The sequence below is a fragment of the Orbicella franksi genome, chromosome 5 (assembly GCF_964199315.1).
Source record: "Orbicella franksi chromosome 5, jaOrbFran1.1, whole genome shotgun sequence".
NCBI classification, from domain to species: domain Eukaryota; kingdom Metazoa; phylum Cnidaria; class Anthozoa; order Scleractinia; family Merulinidae; genus Orbicella; species Orbicella franksi.
Genome location: NC_138149.1, coordinates 21,491,465 through 21,517,400, shown reverse-complemented (window position 1 = coordinate 21,517,400; position 25,936 = coordinate 21,491,465). Strand labels below are relative to the sequence as shown.

General features: G+C 40.7%; 2 protein-coding genes and 2 pseudogenes across 3 annotated transcripts in view; all 4 read right to left on the bottom strand.

Annotated features, from left to right (window-relative positions):
* LOC145486742 (uncharacterized) overlaps positions 1-24,480 on the bottom strand; it is a 307,059-nt gene extending 282,579 nt beyond the window's left edge. Inside the window, exon 1 of the mRNA XM_081465454.1 lies at positions 22,863-24,480. Coding sequence (XP_081321580.1) covers positions 23,316-24,164 — 849 coding nt within the window. The 5' untranslated portion in view covers positions 24,165-24,480 and the 3' untranslated portion in view covers positions 22,863-23,315. The remainder of the gene's footprint in view (positions 1-22,862) is intronic.
* LOC145486711 (uncharacterized) lies at positions 704-2,937 on the bottom strand (annotated as a pseudogene). Its single transcript, XR_014049329.1, has 4 exons — positions 2,633-2,937; positions 1,490-1,864; positions 1,162-1,333; positions 704-977 (listed from the first exon to the last, which is right to left on the bottom strand). The product of XR_014049329.1 is annotated as an uncharacterized LOC145486711 (transcript).
* On the bottom strand, positions 15,850-16,534 carry LOC145486744 (uncharacterized; annotated as a pseudogene).
* LOC145486747 (uncharacterized) lies at positions 19,875-22,863 on the bottom strand. The gene has a single exon (XM_081465458.1). It carries the CDS (start codon positions 20,481-20,483, stop codon positions 19,875-19,877), a length of 609 nt encoding a protein of 202 aa, XP_081321584.1. The 5' UTR covers positions 20,484-22,863.
* Positions 24,481-25,936: the final 1,456 nt, after the last annotated feature.

Genomic DNA, 25,936 nt, shown 5'->3' with positions numbered 1-25,936 from the left:
TATTTCTTGAAGGATTTGACCAATAAACTTGAAATTTTCAGTGTTTATTGCTTTCAAAGTCTTTTCTTGGATGAGCATAGAACTTTTCTGTATGTTTGATTTGGAAAAAGTTACAAGGAAAAATGGCTCCAAAATTGACCCCGAAAAATTGGGCCCACTTTAAGTTGGCACTGTAGCCAAAGTATTTATTTGATAACAAAGTTCTATGCTCATCCCACAAAATAGCTTCTAAACTGTCTATTAAGTTAAAAAACTCAAAATTTTAGATAATCTGTGGCAAGATATCTTTTCTCAAGTACACTCAGGTCATACACAGTATGGGGTCACAATATTTGACCCATATCAGGTTACACATAATCGCAATGCAAAAATGTTGCTTATTTCTAAAATCTGTGGTTCATAAGCTTTCCATTGATATCTGGTTTTGTATGGTTTGAGTGAAACCCTTAGAAGTTACAAGTCATTGCAAAAAGGTGCAAATTTTAGGTTAAGTCCCGCCTTAAAGAAAGAACCTATCACAGTCAAGGTAGCAAAATGACCAAACCCTCCGCTTTATGTCAAGCTTATGTGAGGTTAGCATTGAGAGTACCGACAGCCGGGTAGACACTAAGATAGCCGCCAAGACTTCCCACTGGGAATTTGCAATTATCTTTTGTGAAGTGGCCATAGAAATTGCCTGGGGCCTCAAGTTGCATTTTAACTGTCAGAAGTCATGTCTAATTATCATCTTGTGCTTGTTTACCTTGGATTGTCATGTGTCTTGCTGGTGTCGTCTTTGTCTTTAATTTGTTGGTAGTAACTGTCAATTTTTTCAGGGTTCCATGTGGGGTCATCCAGATCATCGCACCAACTGTGGTCATTATTCTCCTCTTCATCGTTCTCTGCCTGATTGTGGACAGTTTGTGGATCTTTAGACCTCTTAGGGTTTTCAGGTAGAATATCTGGCTTGTTTTCAACAGAGTCGTCAGTTTGAACAGCTAGACACACAAAAAGAATAATTAAAAAAAAACTAGAAAGTTAATAGTTGAAAATCAGCATTGATCATGAGTTCATGACATTCATTTGGGAATAGTACTAAGTGATAATGGTGGGCTGACACAATTGCAGTTATCGTTGTCACATTTAGTGGTCATAGAGTGTCAACCATCAATGCAATCTTACCAGTGTTTACCATATGCAAGCGATTCTGTTCTTGCAGTTCTTTGAAGGTTTCAACCCACTGCTGTTGGTTGGTGGCAAGTTTATTTTTCAGCAGCGTAACCTTGCCCTTTAACTGGCTTATGTTGGTCTTCATTGCATTGCATGCTTCACATGTAGTTTCTTTTTCAGTCACCTAAAAAGGAAATTATGGATGATCATACATATAGAATTACTTCAGCTCATCACTAAATATTGTTTGTTACTAATTTGTGTACCAAAAGAAATTACTGTACTTTTGTAAGTTTATCATGCCGAGACTCTTGTATAGTTATTATGACTGTGTACCTACCTCCAGATCAGGAAGCCCCAATAAATCGTCTGCCTGTGTGACTTCATCCACCTGCATAACCTCATCTATCTGCACCACCACCTCTACTTGTACCCTCTCATGACCAGCTGCCTATACCACTTCCTCTGCATTATCCCCATCTGTCCGAACTACATTTGCTGCATGAATCTGCTGCACACTAACCACTTCACTGGCCATGTCATCCATATCTGGCTGAACCACCTCAGTTGCTTCAACTGCATCAGAGGTTTGCACCTCATGACTACCACCTGGCAACTCATCATCTCTCTGAAACACTTCATGAACTGTAGGCATCACATTCTCCTCCATTTCAACAACTTCAGGCTCCTGGTCTACCATTATCTCATTTATTACCTGTCACGCAAAGGTTTTATAAGCAATCAGTTATGTAACCTAAAATTACAATGTAGCTAGCAGAATATATCAAAAGAAAGCACTAGTGCTATAATCATTTACATAAATTTAGTTTCCTTCAAAACACAAATTTTGTTTCAACCCAAGTGCAGAAATTTCATTTTGTTTACTGTTCTGTCCCTACAGTGTAACTAAAAGAATTCTATATAAATATTCAGTGGGGGGAAATACTTATGAATACATACATCTAGAAATTTAGGTCCCAATAAATAAACAATCGAAAGAAAATTGGAGATCGGACCTAACAAGAATTCATCGTTCTAAAAGGTTTGTTGCGTGGTCAAAACTAGCAGCTTTTGACATGACTGTGAGAGAAATACCATTTCAGTAGCATCTTGCTTCCTGATTGTACATCCCTGTGTCTTTTACTTGAAGAGGTGATCAGTAAAAAACCTTGTACATTACTGATTATACTGTTGAGAAATGGAACTAGGTAAAATCTTAATCATGATCAATCCTGCCAACTGGTGCACATGGCAAACCCAGTAAAAGTAGGCATACCTAATTTGGGGAAACGTGTGGGGCAATGAAAGATCAGTTTGCAAATGCCGACAGTTTATAAATATAAAACAACTAGACTCCAAGCAAAGCACCCTTGTAGTTGTTGCCAAAACGTATTTAGATGTGTGTGTTCCAGGAATGGCGCACATCACAGCTCAGAAGTGATAAATATGCGAAAATCACAGATTGCAAAAAAATTCTACTCACCTGTCAACGACTTCTTCCACTGAGGGAAACTGTGGCTTTTTTCCAAATAGTTGGGACAGAACCTGGCTTTAAACGCCTCTCAGTTCCTTTTATGTGCACTGCACGGGTGAAACAGTCATTAGTGAAATGGAAGGGGCATACACCAAACGTACCCTTCGGATTGAAGTAATTTCTATGTTGACACACAAATCTCTTCCATTTAGCGCATTCGCGCTGCCACTTGCAGGAGAAGTGTGCATTGAAATTCCCAGATCTTTATCGCTTACTTGATTGCAGTCTTAAACTACACATCGCCTTGGAGGCATTTTGTGAGCTCACAGCAGAAGAAAAACACTGCGAAGACCTCTCACTTCTCCAAGCCTCCATAGAGAATTAGCCATGTTATTTTGTTGTGATGCAAATATGATGTCACTTCCTATAGGCATGAACTAGTGCCAGATCTTTCGGCTACACTTGGCTATTTTTGAATTGAGTAATGGCGGGCGGGCAAAAGCTGAAAACACCGATAAAATAATCGGACTTCCCATGCAAATATTGAGATGAAACTTGACATGGTAAGTACTTATAAGTTATAGTATCCAAAAATGTTAAGATATGGAAATGCAAAATTTTGGTCGTAGTACCACTTTAAGATAAGACTGCTTAAACGCTCTTTCAAAATGCTTGGAATGATCCAGAAAAACGGTATTGAGACACCTTAATTCAAAGTGTTCAAGCTTCTATCGATTTACAGCACATACAATTTCATCACTTTATACTTTATGTAGTGTGCACAGAAAGTATGCTGCCCACTGTAAAGGCTTCTTTTACATTCTTCATATAAAATATTGTTCATATAAAAAGGAAGTAGTGGTGAGGCAGATAAAAAAATTAAAGATCACAAGCCCTGATCAATCAATCAATGCAGAAAAGCAGAGTCCTGGCTGTTTTAAGAGGAAAAGGAAGATCAACAAGAAGTTGTTTGCTGTTGTTTCAACAAGTGAGCCAGAGGATTGAAGTGGTTCAGAAGGCAAGAAAGGACTTTGTAAGTCATACTGTTTGCTTCCTGTTGAATCTACCAAAATTTTGTGTCAGCTTGTCTTGAAGAGGAGTTTCTACACTTGGCAAGATTTTAAAGCTTTTCAAGGCCGAGAGGAATATAATTATATGGTCACCAGGCCACATCATTGCAAACAATTTTGTTGTTTAGGCAAAGGTGAGACATTCCCAGCATGTGAAGGACTCTCTAACTTCACGTTGGGTCATCCCAGAAAGAGAAGGAACAATTTTTCTCTGGTCACAGCTTAGGATTGCAAAGATAGTCTAGCAGAATCTTGTTTGTATTTAGCAAGTGTACTACTTTCGAAGCATGAACAGAAATTAAAGGCAGACTTTCCTGGAGGTAAGTGAAGTGCTCAGGGCTTCTACCCATGTACGTCAAACAAGTAGAATAGAGAAGGCTCGAGAAACATCCTCAAAAACACTATTTAGAATGTTGAAGGAAGGTCATCTAGCATAAAATTTACCTTTTTCTTTGTTTTGTACGATTCCTACCAATCAAACGGTTTCTTGTCAATGTTTAGAGAACCAAATAAATATCAAAACTCTTCAATTTGAGTGCCAGTTTCAACTGTTGTTTTTTTCTATTCGCCCTCATTTCCTTAAAAGCTAAGGTCTGAAACTTACTGACCAGGCTCATTCAGTTTCCATCTCTTTGCTGCTTGCTCTAGTTCTAGTCGCTAGTTCACACTCCCCTGTTCTCCACTTCCTTTGCCACTGCTTCTTTGTAGTCTGCTCAACCTGTAGCTTTTTTGTGTCATAACAGCAATGTTGGAACTCAGTCAATATTAAATTTATCCCAGCTCTTAGCTGCTCTTTCTGAAGCAAAACCAAACATTATGTTCACGCATAATCTTATCTATGTCGAGCCATGACGGTCACGCAATGGTCCGTAAGTCTGGTTTGTGTCAAATATCACCCAAGGAGATAGAGGGGGCATTCCCTTGAGGATAAAAGATATTTCTCTTGAGCAATTGGCCCTTCTTCCCTTGGCCCTCATTACCAACAGCATCTTGCAAGGAAAACAATTTTTGTACACTAGCTCCAGTAAATTTTCAGGCAAGTACCTGTTATTAATTTCGACTATTCAGTTACCTCTTTAGCCCTTAGTTTACAACATTGAGCGCCAGGCGGTCATATGACGGTAACACGTGTTTTGATACTTAATCATTCCTTTATGCACTGTTTACGCAAATATACAGGGCGGACTACCGATCTAGATGTGAACTTGCATATTCTTGAACGCTTGAGTTAAAATGGCACAGGGTCGAGGGAAGAACAGCACTCAAGACCATCCAATTTGATCTTTCTGTGGTTGAACTGTTCAAGCCTGACAGTTACATTACAACTAGGCACTAACGACCTAAGCCATCTTTCCCCTGTGAACGTTGGCTCAGCAAATGAAAACCTTACCTGTTCACGCCATGACCCACTAAACGTCAAATGTGTATGTGTCTGTCAAACTATTTATCGAATGGGGGCTCCTAACTCTAACAAGAACGTGATCTTCTTAAATTGGTATCTAAAAGTAGTCCTAGAGCCCATCCCCTGTGCAATGTTCTGGAGCCATAAAGGGTTTTGGAGGGCAGAAACTAATTTTATGGCCCACGACAGAGTACAATTAAACAGTCCTGGTCAGTACAAGCTCTATCGTATGTTTGAGGGGGACACTTCTAGGTTACCTACAATTGTTATAGCCGCAAATTTGAAAAATCCTCTTATGTATACTGCCTGTCTTGCCCAGGCATTCTATGACTTTCATTTTATTGTCTTAAGATTTGCCAGTTCCTTTTATGTTTTAAGCCAAGCCAAATTGTCAGTTGTTGTTTCTTTTCACATCCCCTGTTTGTTTGCCATCAGGTTTTACTCCCACAAGCAATGGCTGTACTTGTTCGGTTCATCTGAACCATGGTTGGCACGTCCACTGTGCATTTATGGCTTTGGTGATGATGTATTTTACACTTACTCCTGCTGTATGAGTGTACAATCATTTTTGCTGCACTCAGCACTGGCGGTAATACATTATTTTGGGAACTTGGCCTTTTTCTCTTTTTAATCTGGTTACGTATCATTGCTCATGAATCAGATTTACGGAAAACCTGTGGTGCTGCCCACCTTAACTGTGACCAAAAATTTAGGATGGAATTTCATCTTGTTATTTTGAGTCATATTCTTTCTTATCAATTTTCTTTCGAGATCAAATTGCATTCCATTGTTTTTGATTACCTAAGTTCATCTGTTATCAATAAGTCATTCTAGGAAGTGTCCAGGACAGCCATCAAGGACAGGCTGCCAAACATGTTCTAGGTGAGAGCAGACATCAGAACTGACAGCAACGGACCCACCTGTACCACAACCAGCTATTAACAATCCCGGTTTGGTCTCCTTGGACGTAAATGCTCTCTCTGCCACCATATCGACGGCTATCTCAGAAGTGGTGAAAACAGCATTGTCTAAGGACAGTCTCACTGAGATCATAAGACAAAACACCATTGAAGACGGCACATAGATTGAAACCACATTATCAAAACTGTCTCAAGCCGACCTGTCATCAGATAGCGTGACCACAGCTGTGAGCAACCATGTCAGTAACCTCACTGGTGCAGGTACAATGTTCAACCTAAACAAATTTTTACAAGCATCTCTGTAGAACTTACAACCCTGGCCAGAACTCTTGGGACATAAAGGCAATAACCCGTAAGAATGATGTATTTTCCCCCTCACCCTCCCCCCCCCCCCAGATGCAATGATTGATGTCAAGCATTCAAGTCATTTTTGGTAGACTCAACATTGCTTGGGGGAGGGGGGTCAAAAGAAATGGTTTACTAAAAGAACATTGCCAACCTTTTTTTTAAGAGGTGGATTCAGAGTTTACTTAACGAAGTGCATTTTCTCTCTTAATTTTCATAACTGTCCCATGATGTTTTGACCAGGTTTTTAGTTCCCAGGTGGGTTTGAAAATAAAAGCTAAAGTCTGGGTTTCTGAATATGTGGAATTTGGGGCCTCATTAACATCCACTCCTCAATTCTATAAGTATGCATTACCTGTGACGACCTCCTCTGGGCCAGCAAAGCAGCCACAGCTGACCCATGAGCCATATCACGCACCTAAGGTTACCAACAGAACACAGTGGGTTTTGCCATTTAACACTTTTGTCTTGGTTTACACTGAGCAATACCAGAGTGAAACCCCACAGTAGATGAAGTATTGCAAGGTAGTCCATGACATTGCTTTGTCACACCGGGAGTGGCTCTGCTATGACAAACAATTTTGTTATCTAAGGCAATCTGCACCCGACGAATATCCATGGGATCAAATACATTGGGAACTTTGGTTGGGGGCCTCAGCTAACTTTTGGAGATCACAGCCAATCACCAATAAACCCCAAAGGTCACCAATAAGTTCCAAAGGTCAACATGCAGCATTTTTGTGCGAATTTTTTTCCCATGGGGAATGTGCCAAAGGTGTCAGTTTGAGCATGTTTGCTATCAATGTGAAGCAAAGCACCCAGCAATTCACTGCTCCATACAAAGTCCTCAACAGCAATCTGATGGAGTTAAACCTGAAGGAAACTCTACTCAAGTATAAGGCCCTTTACAGTCTGCCAGTAACCCCCATAAGAATGGAATGGCTTGAATGCCTCTTACACTGTTATGAGCAAAACAATAACATTTCCTTCTCTATGGTTTCTCTTGTAGCTTTCATGTCAATTTTGTTGGTGATTGGTTTCCTCTTGAATCTCCTAACCTTAAAAGTGTCCTACAGCAACTGGAAATTGCTAGAATGGAATTTTGCAAGGAATGTGATGTAGGCTGAATTGTGGGTCCTCTTAGAACTCCCCCTTTTGTGACCATACCTCTCCATTGGGCATTGTACCCAAGAAAGACCCATCTGAATTTTGTTTGATTCATCATTCATCCTATCCAAAAGGAAATTCTGTCAATGATGCTATTCCTGACTATTGTCCTCTGCCATTATGCATCTGTTAGTGATGGGATCACAGCCATTAAAGCCAGCAGGGAGCATTTTTTAGCTAAAACTGACAATAAACTGGCTATTCCTTGCTAGGTGTGAGGTTCAATAATTTGTATTACTATGATCGGTGCCTCCCCATTGGGCTTCCTTCTTCATGCAACATTTTTAAGCTTTTGGCACTGCTTTCAAATGGTTGTCTATTCATCATCTGGGTGCCTCATCTGTTTTGCGCATATTACACGATTTTTTGTTTATTGCAAAGACCAAAGACTGGTGCAAGACCAACTTGGGCAACTTTATTTCTCTATGACATCATCTAGGAGTACCTCTAGCTCCTGAAAAAAACATTGGCCCTGATACAGTATTGCAATTTACAGGCATTACTCTTGATTCAGTGAGAGGAGAAGCGCAACTACCAGACAAAAAGCTGCAAAATTGCCGCGTGCTCTTTCACAATTTTTGTATCTAGTGCGAAAACACTAGACACAAAATGTAACAGCAATGAAAATTAGAGCTAACTACTTTGTATACAGCCAAATTTGATGTCATGCTCCAATAGTTTCAACAAAGTCTCCTCTTGCGACAGATTACCTGAACAGGAAAACCACAAGTGAAAAAGCATAACCACTTGTCAGTCTGCTCAAGTGGGTGCCCAAGCAGCCAAAGCAAATATTTGGACCAATCCTCTTGCAACGAAGATCGGCGTCACAAAATCTTCATAATACAAAAAGTAGCATTATTTGAAATTCTGAGCAGTGTGGTTCTGAGTTGAAGTGTTCCAGAAGAGAGGGGTGATTGTTTTTGCTTTAGGTGGTTTATTTTTGCATCACTAAATCCAAAATTAGCATCATTATGAGCATGACTGTGTCTTCAAGACACAATGATTCTGAGTCCAGGTCTTAGTGAAGAGCGAGGTCAAGACACATTTTGCTCATGCTGTTTCACAGAAGGAGTCGGGAAGAGGGTATTGTGGTACGTAAACTAGTGCTGTCCATCTTTTATTGACCTTAATTATGTTTTTATTGAGATACTTTTTACTATGCTATGGCTTTCGAAGTACCCGTCAATGTAGAGTACTGAGATACTTTAAAAGATGCTTCCCACTGTTAGATTGATTTCAGCCTCATCCAGGACAAACTGGAGGCCTTAAGACAAGTAACATTATAATTATTGACCCTTAATTCATTTGCTTGTTGTGTTAAAAATATGGTTGGAGATTTAGATGCTGATTATATGGCAAATTTTATAGTTACTTTCAGTAACATTTAACTTCAGAAGCAGTTTCTCAAATGTTATACATTCACCTTCTTACAAATCATTAAATTTTAAAATAGTTTTCCAAGTGTCTTTGTGTTGTTTTATGTCGGGTCAAGGTATATTATTATCTAAAGGATAAAGTATTTCAGTTACCCTCATCGGTAGTTTGGGTAATTAAATCAACATTTATTCTTTGCTTTTTTTTCTACAGGTATGAGAATGCCTTTGGAGTTCCTTGTTATTAACTGGGAATTGACAACAATTAATGTTATCAATAAACTCTGTAACAATAGCATCAACTCCAAATACTGGTGCACTTTCTAACCACATAAGCATGTGAATGTGAGGTGTAACTCATTGCTGGTATTCCTCTCTGTAAAACCAGTAAGAAATGCCTACTAATGCTAGTGCTTTACAGTATTGTGCAAAAGTAATGAGCACAAAATGTGTGAATTTCGTTTTGTCTCTGTGAAATTCAAGTGTCTTTTTGCAATGTCTTGAGCATTATTTCTTTAAAACAAAAGATGAAAATTTGTGCCACTTTCAAGACCAGTATGAAAATTCCTTACTAGAGGGATAATTCCGCTTGCAGTATGCGAAATATCGCAGTGCAGTGCGCAGACCGGTATCGAGCCATCAATGTACTGTTCTCTTGTGTACAATCACATTGACGCTTTACTCCTCTATAAAATTCGCTGTTGTTAATGTGTCAATCCGTCTTTCATGGCAAAAAACGTAGAGAATTTGAATCCTTAGATTGTTTCGAATGGCACAAACTCGCTAACTTAAGCTTTGTGACACGCTTGACCATGTTGGAAGTGCAAAGAAATGGGATTAGGGAAGGAAAAGCGGAGGGACGTTCAGATGGCAAGTGAAAAAGGGAGAGACACGGCTGACATGAGCCAAAGGATTCTTACGAAAACTGAGCTGAAATGAGATTCTCTTATTTAAGCTTATACTGTACTCCTGCTGTAAGAGACTGGCCTGAATAGTTCGATAATAGCTTCAAACCTTTGATGGTAATATCGCAAGGTCACGCAGAGCCTGGGTTCATTGTGGCTGCGCTGCAAGTACTACCACGAGTAGCATTTCTTGTTCAATGAAAACAGGTTGGCAAAAAGACTATTTGAGCTTGCAAGCTTTAAGACTGTAACAAAGTGATATCAGCTTTCTCTGGACATAAGCAAGGTAAGTTTGTGAGAAAAGGCTTTGAAATATTACTGTCACTCCTGATGATATTAAGGTTTTTATCGCGCATGTTCTTGTTTTGCTCTGACTTAATTCATCTTATTACTGGGAATCAATGGGAAACTTAACAAACAGAGCGATTTCTGCTGGAAAGTTTGAAGGAAAATTCAAGAGCGAATTTTTGCCCGAAAAATCAGGCCAAATTATCAGTAGACACGAATTACTGCTCAAAAATTCACATCGACTAAAACAATGGGCATCGGGAAAATTTGTTGAATTTTCTTTGAACTTTCGAGGTGAAAAAAACTTCGCCATTTTTCGTCGAATAGCCCAGAAATTTGCAAATTTTGTTGAATTATGCTGTCATCACTTTTGTACAATACTGTACATCTTTCTGCCATTTCTTACACTAACAAACTCAGAGGATTTTCTGATCCAACAAAATCGTTTTTGATACATAAATTATTGACAGCATTAAGTCGCCAAAGACATTGAAACATTCATTTGCCCACTACAAGACCAGTGTTGCATGAGCTTGTCCGGTCCCTCAAGTGCACTAACTCTTCGCTTTCCAACGCACTCTATTTTCAGCCATGATTTTACTGCTTCTTATGAACTTTTCTGAATTGGTGAGCTTTCGACCAAGAGCACCCGCTTTACATGTTTAGTTGTCCAATATCAACCCTCCAAGTTGCGACCATTTTAGTCACCATGGCGACTAGAATTTTGGAGCTGGCAACTAAATTAGAACGCAAGTCGCCAGTTCAGCGACTAAAATGAACGTGACCTATGCGTCAGGAGCTTGAGCGGACTATCATCCGGAGCAAAACGAGCAACGTTCTGAGCATTAAGAATTCACTTTGCATATCGTTTGCTTATTCAAGCAGAAAACGAGGTTAAACATTTAAAAAAGATCATGAGCGATAAGGTAAAAATAGTGTTCACTTTATGGTCTCAGCAAGAATTTGATGCCGCCTTGATAAACATTGGAAAACTTTCCGCCATTCAGCTGCGAATGAGGCTACCTTATTTTAACTTGGTATAATCTGTGTCGTTTGCACTGCTCCTGTTGTATGAATTATAAATGATATACACAAATATTTCTGTGTTTTGTGAAGCGACTTTTTTTCTTAATTGTCATTTTCATTTGATCATCAATCATTCCAATAAAAGCATATTTGAATCAACATTAGGTAGTTCTTTCACTGAACGAGACAATTTACTTGGTGGTTCAAGGAAAATGTTATTAATAATACAGTCAGATAATAAGATTATTTATTATTAATTAATTATTAATTTATGCATATATTTTGGCGACTAAAATTTTTCACTGGTGACCATACCTGAACAGTCAGTGGCCAAATGGCCACTAAGGAAAAAAGTTAACTTGGAGGGTTGCATGCACAAAATTGAGTGGCGCAACGAGAAAGGGAGCCTGCTCTGATCTCTGCAAATTTTTAATTTCCACCCTGGAAACTGCAGAAAAAATAAGTTAGCTCATTTTCACCGCAAGTATGAACTTTAGCAGTTCAGGTTTCTTGGGAAAAATTGTAAATCTTTTCATAACAACATGCAGGCATGATGTCTGTCATTGATAAAGTCTGCTGAAGAAAAACTGCCAAAGTTATGTCTAGCAAGGACACACACTTGATTTCAAGTGATCTTGCTTTGGCAGTCTGGTCTTTGATGATGCTGGTAAATGGGTAAACACCTTTGTGTTGTTTCGTTGCCTACTTGCAATCACATAGGTTTGTAATATTTAACTCTTCCTATAGGCAGTCGGTAGCTGCTCTTTCCTGCTCCCTCTTTAGTTTGAAATACTGGGACTTTGTTACAACATCAGTAATACGCACCCTCAACTCTTCCTTTGACTCCCAAATATGAACGAGTTATTCTTTATTGTGAGAACGTGCAGTAAATTACCAACTCCATCAGGATCTAATCACTCCTTATCGAACTTAATAGATTGACAGTTTTCTTACCATTCCCGCTTTTTGACCAATGGCATTTCGCTTCGCTCAGGCAAAGCAGAAATGAAAAAATTGCGGAGATTAAGGCAGGCACACCTTCTTGGCACCACTTCACCAGACTCCTTCCCATCAGATCACTTTGCTCTTCACCGCTCACATGCGTGACTCAAAGACAAGCCTGCTCGCAGGTTGTTTTGGGAATATATTGGTCACCTTCTGAGAACAAAGCACCAGGGATATTATTATAGGTAGAGTTAGAAATTGTGATGGATTTTATTCATGTGGCATTGTCTTGTTTTTATTTTGTATGGGAGAACTCTTATTGGAGACTGTTATTTGAAGTAAAATCAAAATACATTTTAAAAAAATTGGACTGATTTAAGGCTGAAGTAATTGGAAGCACTATTTTCTGTTAGGGTATGTTTTAAAGCATCTCAAGCCAGGGGAAGCTGTCATCATAATTGATTACAAAATGAAACTTGGACTTGGCATGCATGCCAGGGAAATCCAAAGGGACTGGTATCGCAAACGTGGAATCTCCCTTCCTGGGTTCCATGTAATAGCTCAAATTGCTGTTGATGACAGGCAAATAGGAGTTCTTGATCTTTCGTCAGAAGATACCAAGCAGGATGCCTGGTTCTCCCAAAGTGCACTTGATGTAGGTTTTGTGTGGATGGAGAAGGCTTTCCCAAATTTTCATGTGCACCTTTTTTCTGGTTTTCTAGTAGTGGTATGGGCTAGTCCAGTACAGATTTGACAGGTATTGTGATGCAAATGAAAAGGTATTGTTATGGAAAGGAGCTCTATTGTTTTCTCGAGTTTGACGTATCCATGGTAACCAGAAGCCCCGCCCCCTATGACATCATTAATCTCGTTTCCGTGTTGCCCGAGTAAAAAGCCTGGTTTCTAAAATAGAGCACACACATTGTAATCAGGATTTTAATACTAAACTTTGCTTTAAAACGAACACAGAGTCTGATATTTTATTTGTCAACTTTTATTGAATAATAACAACATGAACTCCGAAGGGAGAATCGATTACAATTTTAACTTTTTCTTTGCCTGCATGATTCTTTTCACAATCTTTTCAGTCACCGTTTTGTTGCCGGGTAACCTCGTTATGGCCTTGATCATCTTTGTATCTGCTTTCCACTTCTCTTGCAAATTCTTAGCACGACTGTAATCAATGTCGTGTTGTTTGGCAATCTTGTCCAGTCGGTTGATGCCTGGGTCTCGTCGTTTCAGTCTCTTTGCCAACTTGGTCCCAGGCCCCATGTACTGGTACCCAGGCCAGTGAAATTCAATCCCCGTCCTGCCTAGCAATTTTTGAATGTCAAAACCAAGTCCACGTTGGTGATACTTGCGCGTACGGGTCTTAGTCCAAGTCATAATCGTGTTTTAGATTTCTTCTCAGTTTCTTTCCTTTGGCCCAGTCTTCCCAACCACTCGTAGGTTTTAAACGTTCGGCCTTGTTTTTACATTTGCCCTTGGCTTTGTGCTTGTCTTTACCCAGGAAAATGTCAGCCTTTCTTAGGAGCGTTCCCAGATCCGAGTCAGGTGGTGGAATGGGTGTTTTAGCAGCCGGTTGCTTCTTTTTAACACCTGACATAGATGGTGTAGCTTCTTCCTTGATCTTTGGTGTTTTGGTACCTCGAGAAGCGTTCTTAATCAATTGTTTGAACATGGTCTCCAATGGACCCTTCACCAAATCTCCTTCCTCCCCATCTTCCTCTTCACCGACATCAGCACTATTGCTCGACAAAGGACCAATTTGTCTGATACATTTGGTTAAACGACCTCTCTGACAAGCTAGAGGTTTAATTTTCTTGATGGCAATCGAATCTGGAATCGATTTATCACGAAGTATCACGTGACTTTCGGCGGCCAATTGACCCGCTTTGTTCAACAAGGCATTGTCGGTGATTTCTCCTTTGTAATACTGAACCAATTGGTCAAACTCTTTTGTGGGTACCATCACGACCTCTTCTGTCATCCTTGAAATGTTGGAGTAATGTTTCGTAGCAGTCTTGCCAGTAACGAACCTCTTGATGAACCTTTTCTAGTTTCAGCTCTAGGCTACGTTTTGTTTCTTCTACTGTAGAACACTCCTTACACAACAGGATGGTCTCACCTGCTTTGGTCTCGTCGCGGTGTCGTTTGCAAGCTGAACACAGATCCTCGTACTTAAATGCCATATGCTCTTGAAGGAGGGCGTTGTAAGCTCGATGCCAATGTTCCACATCACGTTTCAGGGCGTCTTCTCTTTCGTTAGTTTGTTGTAATAACCTGACCAATTCGCTCAAGGTGTCTTTGGGTTTGGGGACGAAGTCGTAACCTTGCAGTGGATAACCGTGGGCATCTCTGGTGTTTAACATCGATATGCTTGGAACACGTCGTTCAAACCTTGCCAGAATCCACTACCTTTTTGTTTTTGGAGATGTTCTCTTCGCCTCTTGACCGAGTTTCTGTGTTTCCCCACCTCGCGTAGCGTTGTCTTATAGCAATGCAGTTTCGCCGTGGTGATTGGGTGAACGGGAATTCTCTTTCGTAATAGATTGAGAACCATTTCGCTTACAGCCTTGATTTAATCTGCATTAACATGTTCTAACATCTCCTGTCTCCTGTTCCGATTGGCCTCTTGGAGAATAGCTTCCAAGAAAGGGCATTGTCTGCGTAATCGAATCATACTTCCTAAGGTGCAGGACGTCTGTTGTAACTGCCTGTGACACCCTTTACACTCATTCTCTTATACCGTTTGTCCTTTCCGAGCTTGTACGCAATCTCGGCTGCATTCTTGATAACAGTAAACAGTGCACCTCCACGTTGTCTCTTGTTATAGTGATTCACATTGTCTGATTCCTTTTGCTGCCTGACATGCTAATTTCAAAGCCAGCGTAGCAAAGGTAGGTGAGGGTCCCGATAAGAACATACTAGCTCCTTTGGCGATCTTGTCAACCAATCTATGTTTACGTCCTGCCAGTGCTCCACCTCACTGTTTACTTCTTTTCTTGGTCTTTGGTTTAGTTTTCATCGTTGACGTTTACGCGAAGCAGCTTCCAAACCCTTTTTCACACCGCAACCAGCTGCACCAGAGATTCCTCCTAGAGTCGCCACCTTGTCTGCTGCTACTAAAGCTGGAATGAGAGCTGCCAATAGTAACAATCCCCCTTTTTGTGTCCTCCTACGTCTCCTTGGTTTTTTACGAACTGTTCGTTTGCTCTTCATGACACATACTACCACTCACACGTAAGTGCTCCCACTTTTATCGACGTGGTCGTAGCGAAATCGTTGTTCGTATTCTTGCATGCACTTTTCAGATACTGGGGGTGTGAGATCAGTGATTGTGTCATCCAAGGTTTGCATCTTGATTAAAAATCCCTCAAACTCCTCCATCGGAAGTCCTCGCACGTAGGTTCTCAATTCAATCAATGTTTTGTCGTAAGTGGTGTAGGCAAAGTGACACATTTCAATTTTGAACAAAAACTTTTTGAAATCGTTCCACCCCTTAATCACAGTTCCAGCGGCAGTTAAACAGGCAATCAGGAGACTGTTTTCTAAGATGCATCCTACGACAATGCCTGCTGCCACGATGATCAATGCCAAAGCGTTCAAACAACTGAGGCACCACTTAAAGTGGTAAAACATCTGGCGATGACACCACCACTGACGGTGGTAAAAGGCAAACAACCCATCCAATCGGTACAACAAATCTTTGTTTACCAACTGGGCGCTTTTCTTGGATCCGTTCATTAGAGATACGGTAGTGATTGAATCTTGGGAAGAACTCATCACGATGTCTCGATGAATTTGTGACATCTCATACATCCTTCGTCCTCTAAATGGTGGCTGAGAATCCTTTGATTGTCCGAACTGCCTGGATGTAAATCCAAGACCCTGTATCCAAACGGACATTCTGTCAAACGTTGAAACGTGTCTTGTAAAACTTGCCATTGGGTGGGAACTGCCTGTAACAGTAAATTTCTCATGCCTAATTGATCTCGTGGATTCTTGAAGGCTACAACATAGTGGGCGTTTCTGGAAATACTCTTGGCATATTTCCCCGGCAGAAACATGTCTTGGCACGAGTAGAGCACGGTGATGCTCTGATGGTGAGAATGTTTGGTGAACAGATCCAACACTTGTTTATCGTTCCCTCCTTCAGCCATTAGATCGTCCAACACGAGTAATCCGCCTTTAGGAAACCACGTTTTCAGTTGATCTGTGTCGGGAATGCCTTCGTGAAACTTGACCCTCTGTTCTTTCATGGGCTGAAACCCGTCTTGCCACACTCCATACAAATAATGTATTTGGGAGGGTGGGGTATGAAACAAATCGAGGTTGTTCAGTAAAAGTTTGGTGGTAAACAGTCTTGCCACACCCTGAAGGACCCACCACCAACAGACTGGAAGGGGTGTGAAATCGAAAAGACTTGCGTCGTTCCATGAGTCCAAATGACTAAACGCGCATGGGCATGCTACTTTTGATACTGCATGGAAGGGAAAAATTCCACCCAACGGGGAATGGAGCCCTGATCTCTCGAGTGACAGTCGAGAATACTAACCATTGTACTAAAAGATCATCACACAGAAAATGAACGTTTTCAATCGTATTTTAATGTCAAACCAACAATCATTACACTAAATATCTCACACCGCAACGAGAGGTGTCTTGGTGATGTTTCACTTTACACACTTAATCCCATTACATACATACATACATACATACATACATACATATACATACATACATTTTATTTGCTATCAAATTAAAATTACAATTGTAACATGCCCGCAGATAGCTGAGCTAATCTAGGCGGGTCATGTTTGGACGAGTTATTAATATACAACTAGGTACAACTAAATACAACTGAAGGTAACAAGAGAACTAAAGAGACTAGAATTGACAACTATGACTAAAGACAACTAATAAACTAACAATATTACAAATAATAATTAACAACAGAGACTACAGATACACTAAAGCGAAATTATTGAGTATTAACTAGGGTATCTAAAAGATAGTAATGCTGCGGCACATTCTGTTGATAGTGACATATTTAATGCCGTTCTTCATCTATCTGCGCGTTTCAAGACTTAAATTAACTGTTATTTCTCCAAGTAGTGTCAAATCGTGGTGTCACTTAAAATCTGTCCTTGTACGCATCAACTTCATGCATGATGACGCATCGATGGCGAGGTGTGACAAAGGATCGAGACAAAAAAGCACATTGTTATCTGAAGTATGTTTGGACATAAAACGATACACATCAGCCTCCCCTTTACCAGATCGCGAAAATCGAAAGATGTGGAAATTGTAGGAGCAGAAATCTAACTTATAAATTCTGTGCTGGTAGGCATTAAATATCTCTAGAACTTGACAGACTGTGTCGAGAACATGTTCATCGCGATGTGTGAAAATGCTCAAGCTTTAGCTTAAATTCATGTTTCGATGAAAAGGAATAGATTGCAGCATATATGAAATCAGTGTGTTTCACGGTTTTCGTTTGTTTTAATTATTCTACAGGCTTTAGTAATGACGATTTCTCTTCATTTTAGAATTCGACGAAGGAGGTGAGACTGCTAAGAAATGACATACTAAGATTAAGATGTCACAATTAATCGTCCAGATTTACAAACTTTAACATACCGCATAGCAAGAGTTGTAAAAGTCAAGCATGATCTCCTTCACATCGCTTTACAGGTAAATCAGAGCAAACTTTCTCAGTGGAATGCACGCAAAAAAGGACGATGGCTTGATGACTGACATCCTCGTGTTGTTCGTGGCGCAATGCACTCCAGTAAAAGTGGCGCAGTGCAGTCTGGTTAACTGAAATGCAGTCTGGTAAAAAGTGATGAATTCAAGAATTCGTACCCCCTTCTATATATTCTTCTTAAATCCTGATTATGTTGCTGCTCGCTCGTTATGCTTGCTCCGCAGCAATGAATACATACTAGGAGGAAAATAAATTCAGCTTTACTTTTTGAATGATTTCTGTAAGATCAATATAACCGTCTTCTGAAGCTAGAATTTCCAAAAGTATTTGTTTTATTTTCCTCTTAAAGACATTTTTTGGAAGCTTTCTTAAATATATAGGCATTTCATTCCAAATTCTTGTTCCGATTCTAGAAAATGAATTCACTTGAATTGAGAGTCTTGAACTTTGTGTGTAAAAATTATTTGAGACAGAGGATCGAGTATTGTAAGAATGAATAGCAGAAATGTCTTGAAAGAGATCTTGAATGTTTCCAGGAGCATTTCTGTGTCTTATTTCAAACATAAGGTTAGCTAAAAGCTCATAATACAAAAATTTTAATGGTAAAACACTGGCATCAATAAACAAAGGAATCGTATGTTGATTTCGCTCAGAAAAATAAATAAAGTGAAGAGCTCGCTTTTGGAGCTTGAGAAGTTTTTCAAGGTGTGATTTATATGCTTGGCCCCAGGCCACCAAACCATAAGTTAAATAAGGAGTAACTAAGGCTCTATAAATAGTTAAAAGAGTTTGTCTTGGGCATGCTACTTTTAATGGAAAAACCAGTACTTAACTCTTTCTCGATCAACTTCTTTAACATCTGGCCTATTTTGTGATCGTTGTCTACATAATCATGTTTCAAGAAACACCTCAAGAACTCATTCATGCTTTGACCTCTTGCTCTGTCTTTTAAATAGAACAAGGCATAATCACCACAGCTTTTACTGTAAATCAATTGCAGAGACTGTCCATTGTAATTGACATGTTTCCATTAACTTTTTAACCAGTCTTGCAAAGGCTGTGTTGACTTGTAACTCTCTAAAGGTAGGGCGTAGCTGTCCATCACCTCGCACACATTCCCACTATGGGACCAAAGTGCCAGCCAGTGTCGGCCCGGTCTCTAATGTGGATCTGTGTTTACAATGTACCCACGAGGTTCGTTCTTGATCGGTTGACGTGGTAATCGATCACAAGCCACCGTCCCGTAAAAGTAAGGTTTCAAAATGGCATCCGCTTTCGCCAAATGATCCAGTTGCACGTTATTCAGAGGTACTTTTTCCATTAGCGTTGGTAAATGTCGTACAACACGGCCTTGTTCTTGTCTATTTCCAAGACGTTGTTACCTGGTGTGACACCGAAGTTCAGCACGATCTGTAACTCTCCTGACTGCTTGGGGTTCAACACCGGACTGTCCAAACATCCGTTGGCTGCATTGTCAAATACAAACAGTGTGATATTCTTGCCTTGACCCCAGTCTTCGCTTCTGACCATGTTACCTTGATGTTTGCACAAACATCCTGCGGCTTGTAAGAATCGATAGTAACCTCTCAGATCTTGGGTACCGTCGTTGTGCACTAGCTCCAGGGTCTCGTAAGGGTACTCTTCTCCTCTGACCAGTTGCCTGATGTTACTCACACCAAACTTTTGAAAACAGAATGGGTCATGTGCCACAGTACCATTGAAGGCTTCTGAAAGCACAAGCCCAACGATGACTGTTAGGAATTCTGCCTTGAAATAAATTGTTGCACTTGTATCTTTGCTGGTTCCCTTGCATGTTGAAGGTCCTGATTTCACTTCTCACGGTTGGGTAAGCCACTATGGTTCTGTTGATGTTCATTTTCGTCATCAACTCTCGGTAGACACTGGGGTTGAGCCTTACTTGACACAGGTACATTCTCACTTTGACCTCTTCGTATGTCAATCTTCCAGCTACGTTCACACCATTCAAGAACAAATTAGGAGAATTGAAGTACATCTGGATTCCAATCTGCACACCAGGTACCAGCATTTGTCTAAGTGGAACACCTCAATGAGGGGTGTGAACCTTAGCACGTGTCATTTTCAATCTGTGTAATTGCCTTGTTCTGCTTTCATGAGTTGCACTGAAGCTTGTTGGTTGGAGGACAATGCTTGGAAAGCCTCATGCCATTCTCCCTCCGTGTTTGTGTTGTTCGCAGTCAATTGCACTGGAAAGTCCAGGGCATTGTACCAACCTTGAGGCTTTAACACGGTTTCTCCATCATCTCTGTTGTAGTTGAGCAATGTTTCCAGGTATGCTTTGTAGTGATAAGTGTCAGTCTGAGGACTGATCAAGGTACCATTGAGTCTCACACTGATCTGTTTGAACAAAGTGTGGGCCAAATTGTTCATGAGCCAGAGTCTCGTGGCTTGGACTACGTTATCAGCATTTGCCAGTTTGAGTGCCAACTCGATCTCAAAGAAACTTCGACTGAGATCCACATAATCTTCTTGAGGATCCACTTGGAATTCCACAGGGTTGATGCCTGTTGTGTAGGTCTGAATGGGTACAATGCGATAACTGGACATGCTGAGATCAGTGGGTGGAACGGTGAACAGGTTCAGTTGAGGATTCAGGACTGATTTGGAACCCGGATGTAACAAGCCACCGTCCATCAAGGTATGTGTCATATTTTTCTTCTTCTTCTCCATTGTCTTCTCGCTAAGATGTGATCCCAATCGTAGCCAACAGGTTTACTGACCGCAGGACCAATCCATCCACCTTTTTGTACCTTTCGTCGACGTTTGGAGGTTTTTGGGAACCCTTCACAACATGACGTTGACAACCCCTTTCTAGATTTGACGAGTCTCAAGCCTCTGGAGTAGATGGGATTCATTATTTGCCGCAGATGTCGTTGAATTTTCGCTTGATGTTTCTATCTAGGACTTCATAAGCTTTACGTTTCACTGCTTGTTTAACACTCCGTTTCGCACCCTCTTTCGCCTTTCGAATGCGATCTCAAACGCCGCGACCGCTTTTTAACCCTTTCAGACCTCCTCCAACACTCACTTTCAGCAGTTCATGAACGAAACCACCTCCACCTTGTGGGTCAGGTTTGAATTGTGTTAAACTTCCACCTTTCATGCTCGTTTGAAGTGATGGGTGAGAATCGTGTTTCCTTCACCAAATTCGGTCAATTCACCTGTGGTCTCCGACACTTGCGTCTCAATAATGTCCAACTGGGCCTTGCGCAACAGAATATATTGAACGTGGAGCGGTTCAAAGTAATGACTTCCATCCCCTGTTCGTCGATAATTGACCTCTCGCAATAGATCCGTGACTTGATTTCCCACCACAGAACTTCCTCCCACATCAGAATAGATAAACAAGGAACGTGACGTCGAGCCCACCAGGTTTTGAAAGGCTTTGTTGAGATTCGTGAAGTGCCAATTGCAAGTAACACTCAGATGAAAAAGGTCTTCTGCTATCAGCCAAAACACAGGCTCACCCCTGTCGTTTTTCAGATCGTGTGTCATGGTTTCTAAATTGGGTACTGTGTCGGTAAAAAACTCTTGACATAAATTGGGTCCCAAGTCATAATTTTCAGGGTTTCTCTCCTTCAACCATGCCATCTTTAAGGCCAACATTTTATTGATCTTCAATGCTGGTGAGTAATTGGGGCATACGTGTGTGGATTTGTTATCCGTTAGCAGATCATCTCCATCCCACGTACATTCTCTTTCCATTGGATGCTGTATAGATGCTACCGAGATGGGGTCCTTGGTAATTTAAGATGCGCCTCTGTTCGAAAAAAGTCACCATCTTTTCATGAAACCAACACCATCAATGTACTGTACCACGGCTCCGAGATCTTTTGGATCATAGTGGGCTCTACCAAACTTTAACACACCAGAAGGGTATTTCAGGATCCAATCCATGGTAAACAGGATGTCGTTACCATTGACCAAGTTGGGGAAATGAACTTTCACATCTGGTAGCAAGATGCTAATTAATCCCACTTTCCAACTCGATCCTTGCAACCTGATGGGGTGGGGTAGTCGAATCTTGAAATGATTGCTTTGGTTCTGTGGAAACTCTGCGCGATTGCTGTGACTAGGTAAGGTGATGTAAAACTCCTCACTCATCCTCAAAGCTTTTTCACGTCCTTCTTGTCAATCCAACTGTCATATTTATCTGACCAACCTTTCCAACGTACCAAGACTTTATTTCCTTTTCGCTTCACGACCTTGTCCACTCAGAATAAATCATCCTTTGACACGTTCACTTTTTTGTAAATCTTGTTCGTAACAGGTACCCTTGAGCAAAGTTCCATCCAACTCCTCAATCTTGTAAGTGGGAACCACACCAGGTATGACACGTTGCACGACAAATACTTGTTCAGTCCATCCTGGTAAATACCCTTTCTTAAACTGTCAGAATTTCTTATTCAGTCTCACACTATCCTTTACTTTCAATGACCCTTTCTGCGGTTTTCTGGACAGACGTTTACCGTACATGCGATCCCACACTTCTTTTTCATTCTTGAAATTCACTTGGTTAGTGGTGCCATGCCGATGGTGTGATGGTAGGATGCATTGTATCCTTTGACCAAATCTGGCGACACCGGTAAATAGCCGAGGGTGTTCTTGACCGTGAAATATCAATACAACCTTTCCTTGAAAGTACGATTAAAACGTTCCACGATACTAGCTTTGGTATCACCACTGGTCGAGAAATGGTGAATGTTTTTTTGTTTCATCAAGGCTGCAAACGTACGATTGTAGAATTCCTTACCATCATCGGTTTGTACGTTGATGGGTTTTCTACCCTTGGCACGTTTCAAAATCTTCTCAAACGGTTCGGTCACTGCTTTTCCTGTTTTAGTTTTGATGGGTTCCACCCAAGCGTACTTGGAAAACGCATCGATCACCATCAGTAAATAACGCATGCCTTTGTTGTATTTGGATATGTTTTGTATTTCCACCAGATCGGCCACCCATTGTTCATCTATGTTGAACACCAACACAGGTAAGGTAGGGAAACGTCTCATTCGGGGTTTGTGAAGCGTGTAGCCCAAATCCTTTTCCAACACCTCTCGCACTTTTTGGACGGGGAGTTTTAGGGTTCGGGCAAAACTGGTTACCCCACCCAAACTACCCGGTTGGTGAGGGTCGTGAGAAGATGTTAGCAACTTGGTGGCTTTTGATTTCTTCATAGCGTCGCTAACTTCAAAATGCAAGCCTCAACAAGGTCTGGGTGGTGTTCTCGGATGGTCAGGAACCACTCGTATGCTTGGGGTTGATGTTTCAGCCACATAATAAAGATGAGAAAACGAAAGACATTTTGCTTTACCTCTGTGGCTTCGAATTCTTTGAGAGGGTCAGCACTGGATGCAAGAGGAATGACTACCCCTTGTGCATATTTGAGATACGCTCTTTCACACACTCGACACGACCAACACCAATACAAGTGACTCAACATTGTGTCTGAAGCAAAATGAACTTTATTGATACTCTTTCAATCCTTTATACAATTTATACAATTTAGCTTACAGTATCAAATGGGTCTTCTTCTTTCTTATACAGATCACATGTGTCCCAAGCCGTACTGGAATATCGGCAGCCTCCCAGATAACATTCTTTCCCTGGATTCCAGTCTCTGGCTAATTGGTAATCGTCTGACTGATACAACCTATCTTTCTCCACAATACAATCTTCACACAAATTTGTGTCCCGCAAGAGGTCGAACCTTTCTTGCCACAAGTCGACTTCTTTGGCCATCTTACAAACTAGTTTGTACAGTTCGTGACAAACTCCTTGGTGCGTCGCTTTAACTGTCACTTTAAACGGAATTCTCACTTTTTGTTCCAAGTCTTCTGTGATTTGCTGCATTGTTCTAATGGGTCTTAACAGAGAAACAAGGGCAACGCGCATCAGATACACCAAACCTACGGTGGCTGCAAACATGTTGGTACCTTCAGACAACTCAGGGGATCTGTCGCACACAACAAAATCAAAGGCTTTCGTACATCCATCGTACATTACCTCATACCACTCTGAAGTAAAGAGAAACACCAAGCCACTACTTTTCATCCGTGGTAGGATGCAGTCTTTCCACTCGGGTCTTTTTTCTTCCAAATCTGTCTCCGACATACTTTCACCGTTCAGATTATAAAACAAAAAGTCAAAGACGAACAGGGTGTCAATCAACGTGCTGGTATCTTCTGGCCATTCTTCCCAACAGACCTTGACTTGACCGTCAATGATCTGCTTGATATGGCTATTGTTGTTCTTGTTTGTGCAAAACTTCATGTTTCCAAGATGATTCAAACACTTTGACTGCTGACAGCTAAGTACTGATTTGACTTTTATACGATATGGATGTGACGTCATCTGATTCGCGACTGGTGTATCACATGTTCATACATACATTAACGTCATACTCTTCCTTATTTGGACACAAAATCCTCTGATTGGTCAGAATAGTAAAGGTGGGAAAACACAGGAAGCTGTCAAACCAGTTTGACGGCGTCCTTCACAAAGGTTGATTTCCTAACTTGGTTACAAAATGCTGTGATTGGTCAAATATGATGCCATGCTATGGAAAAGTACTGAGCGGTGATTGGCTGATAAATCTCATAAAATGTGTGGACCTATTCATTTCTTTACTCGCAAACATCGTTTGGTCTGAGCGCATCCAGAAGAGAGAAGAAAGAATAAACAATATGACAGGAGAACCAGAAATGATACAACTTGAAAGTGATCATGGTGGAGTAGAAGTGCAAGATACATCATGTACCTCTTTCCAACCTGGAAATGTATCTCCTTGCCGTTATCCTATCACAAAATCAAAAAGAAAACGAAAAATGGCGGACAAAGATAAGAAGAAGATCAAAAAGGAACCTGAGGAAGGTACAGAAACGTTACTTGATAAATGGTTACATTCGTACAAACCATCAACCATTGAGTTCAACGAGAAAGTAGTGGTCAAGACCATAAAACCTCAACGAGAGACATTCACTACAATACCTTTAAAGGGTATCTTAAAACAAACAAAGTTTAATTCCAAGTGCAAGGTTGATTTTAACTATTTTGTAAAAAATCAAGACCATTTTAAAAAATGGTAGACTAAGTACGCGACAAAAGATTCATTGTCTAGTAGAGGAAGAAGACATGGAAAAGAGAGACAGTTTCTTCAAGACAGAGAAAGCAACAAAAAGAACACATGAGGCAAAGACATTTACTTAGAAGACAAGAAGTTACACATATTTTAGAAACTTTAAAAAAAAGTCAATGTTTAAATAATTTTTTTTCAATAGTGTCTGAGCATATTGATGTGGTGATGAGTAGCGAAGACTTTAATGCTGATGAATTCTTAGACAGTATTACTAAAGAGTGGAACGATTTACCGAGAGTCGCATCGTCTGCCAACACCTTCGGGAATGCGCCACCACCACCACTACCAAGACCAATTACAAGAGCAGATACTGAGATCTTGTACCGTTGCCCACTACACAAGTCTGAGGTTTTACAGAAGAAAAAGACTGTCACAAGTACAGAGTGGGAGTATTACAAGTGTCCTGTTGCCAAGTGTTTCGTGTCCTGTGGTGCGGATCGCATAGAGTGTTACATAGACTCGGCAAAATGTCAATTGCACCAGTTCTACCTCGAGAATGAGTTGGACAAAATGCAGTGCTACTGTGAACTTCCCTTGAGAATGTCCCAGTCTCAATCTGAAAAAAGCCCGGACGTCTCTTCTTCATTTGCCCCAAACGTAACTGCAAGTTCTTCCAGTGGGCCGATCAAACCCCGAGTAAGAAAGTGAAAGCCTGGTTATTAGAGAGCCAACACCCCTCCAATCACGCAGGTTACCCACAACCGCATTAATTATTCAAACCCGACAGGCATATTTATGTGTCCAATTGGCTAGGACAATTGCCCTACAAGAAGCAATCTAACCGATTCTGTGATGAGCAGATAGTGAGAGATCATGTGATCTCTGAACCTGGCACCCCCTTTGACCAAGAGTTGTGGGACAAATGTCAAAAGGTCAACATCTTCTGCATAGCAGACCATCCCGACATCACTGAATTTCTGTGGGAATTGAAAGGGCGTCTTTTCGATCCGAAAAAAGAGAGGAAATTTCGTATATATATTTGTATACG

What these genes read in the sequence shown, in the direction of transcription:
- LOC145486747 (XM_081465458.1), bottom strand. Translation starts at nt 20,483, where the DNA reads ATGGAGAAGAAGAAGAAAAATATGACACATACCTTGATGGACGGTGGC.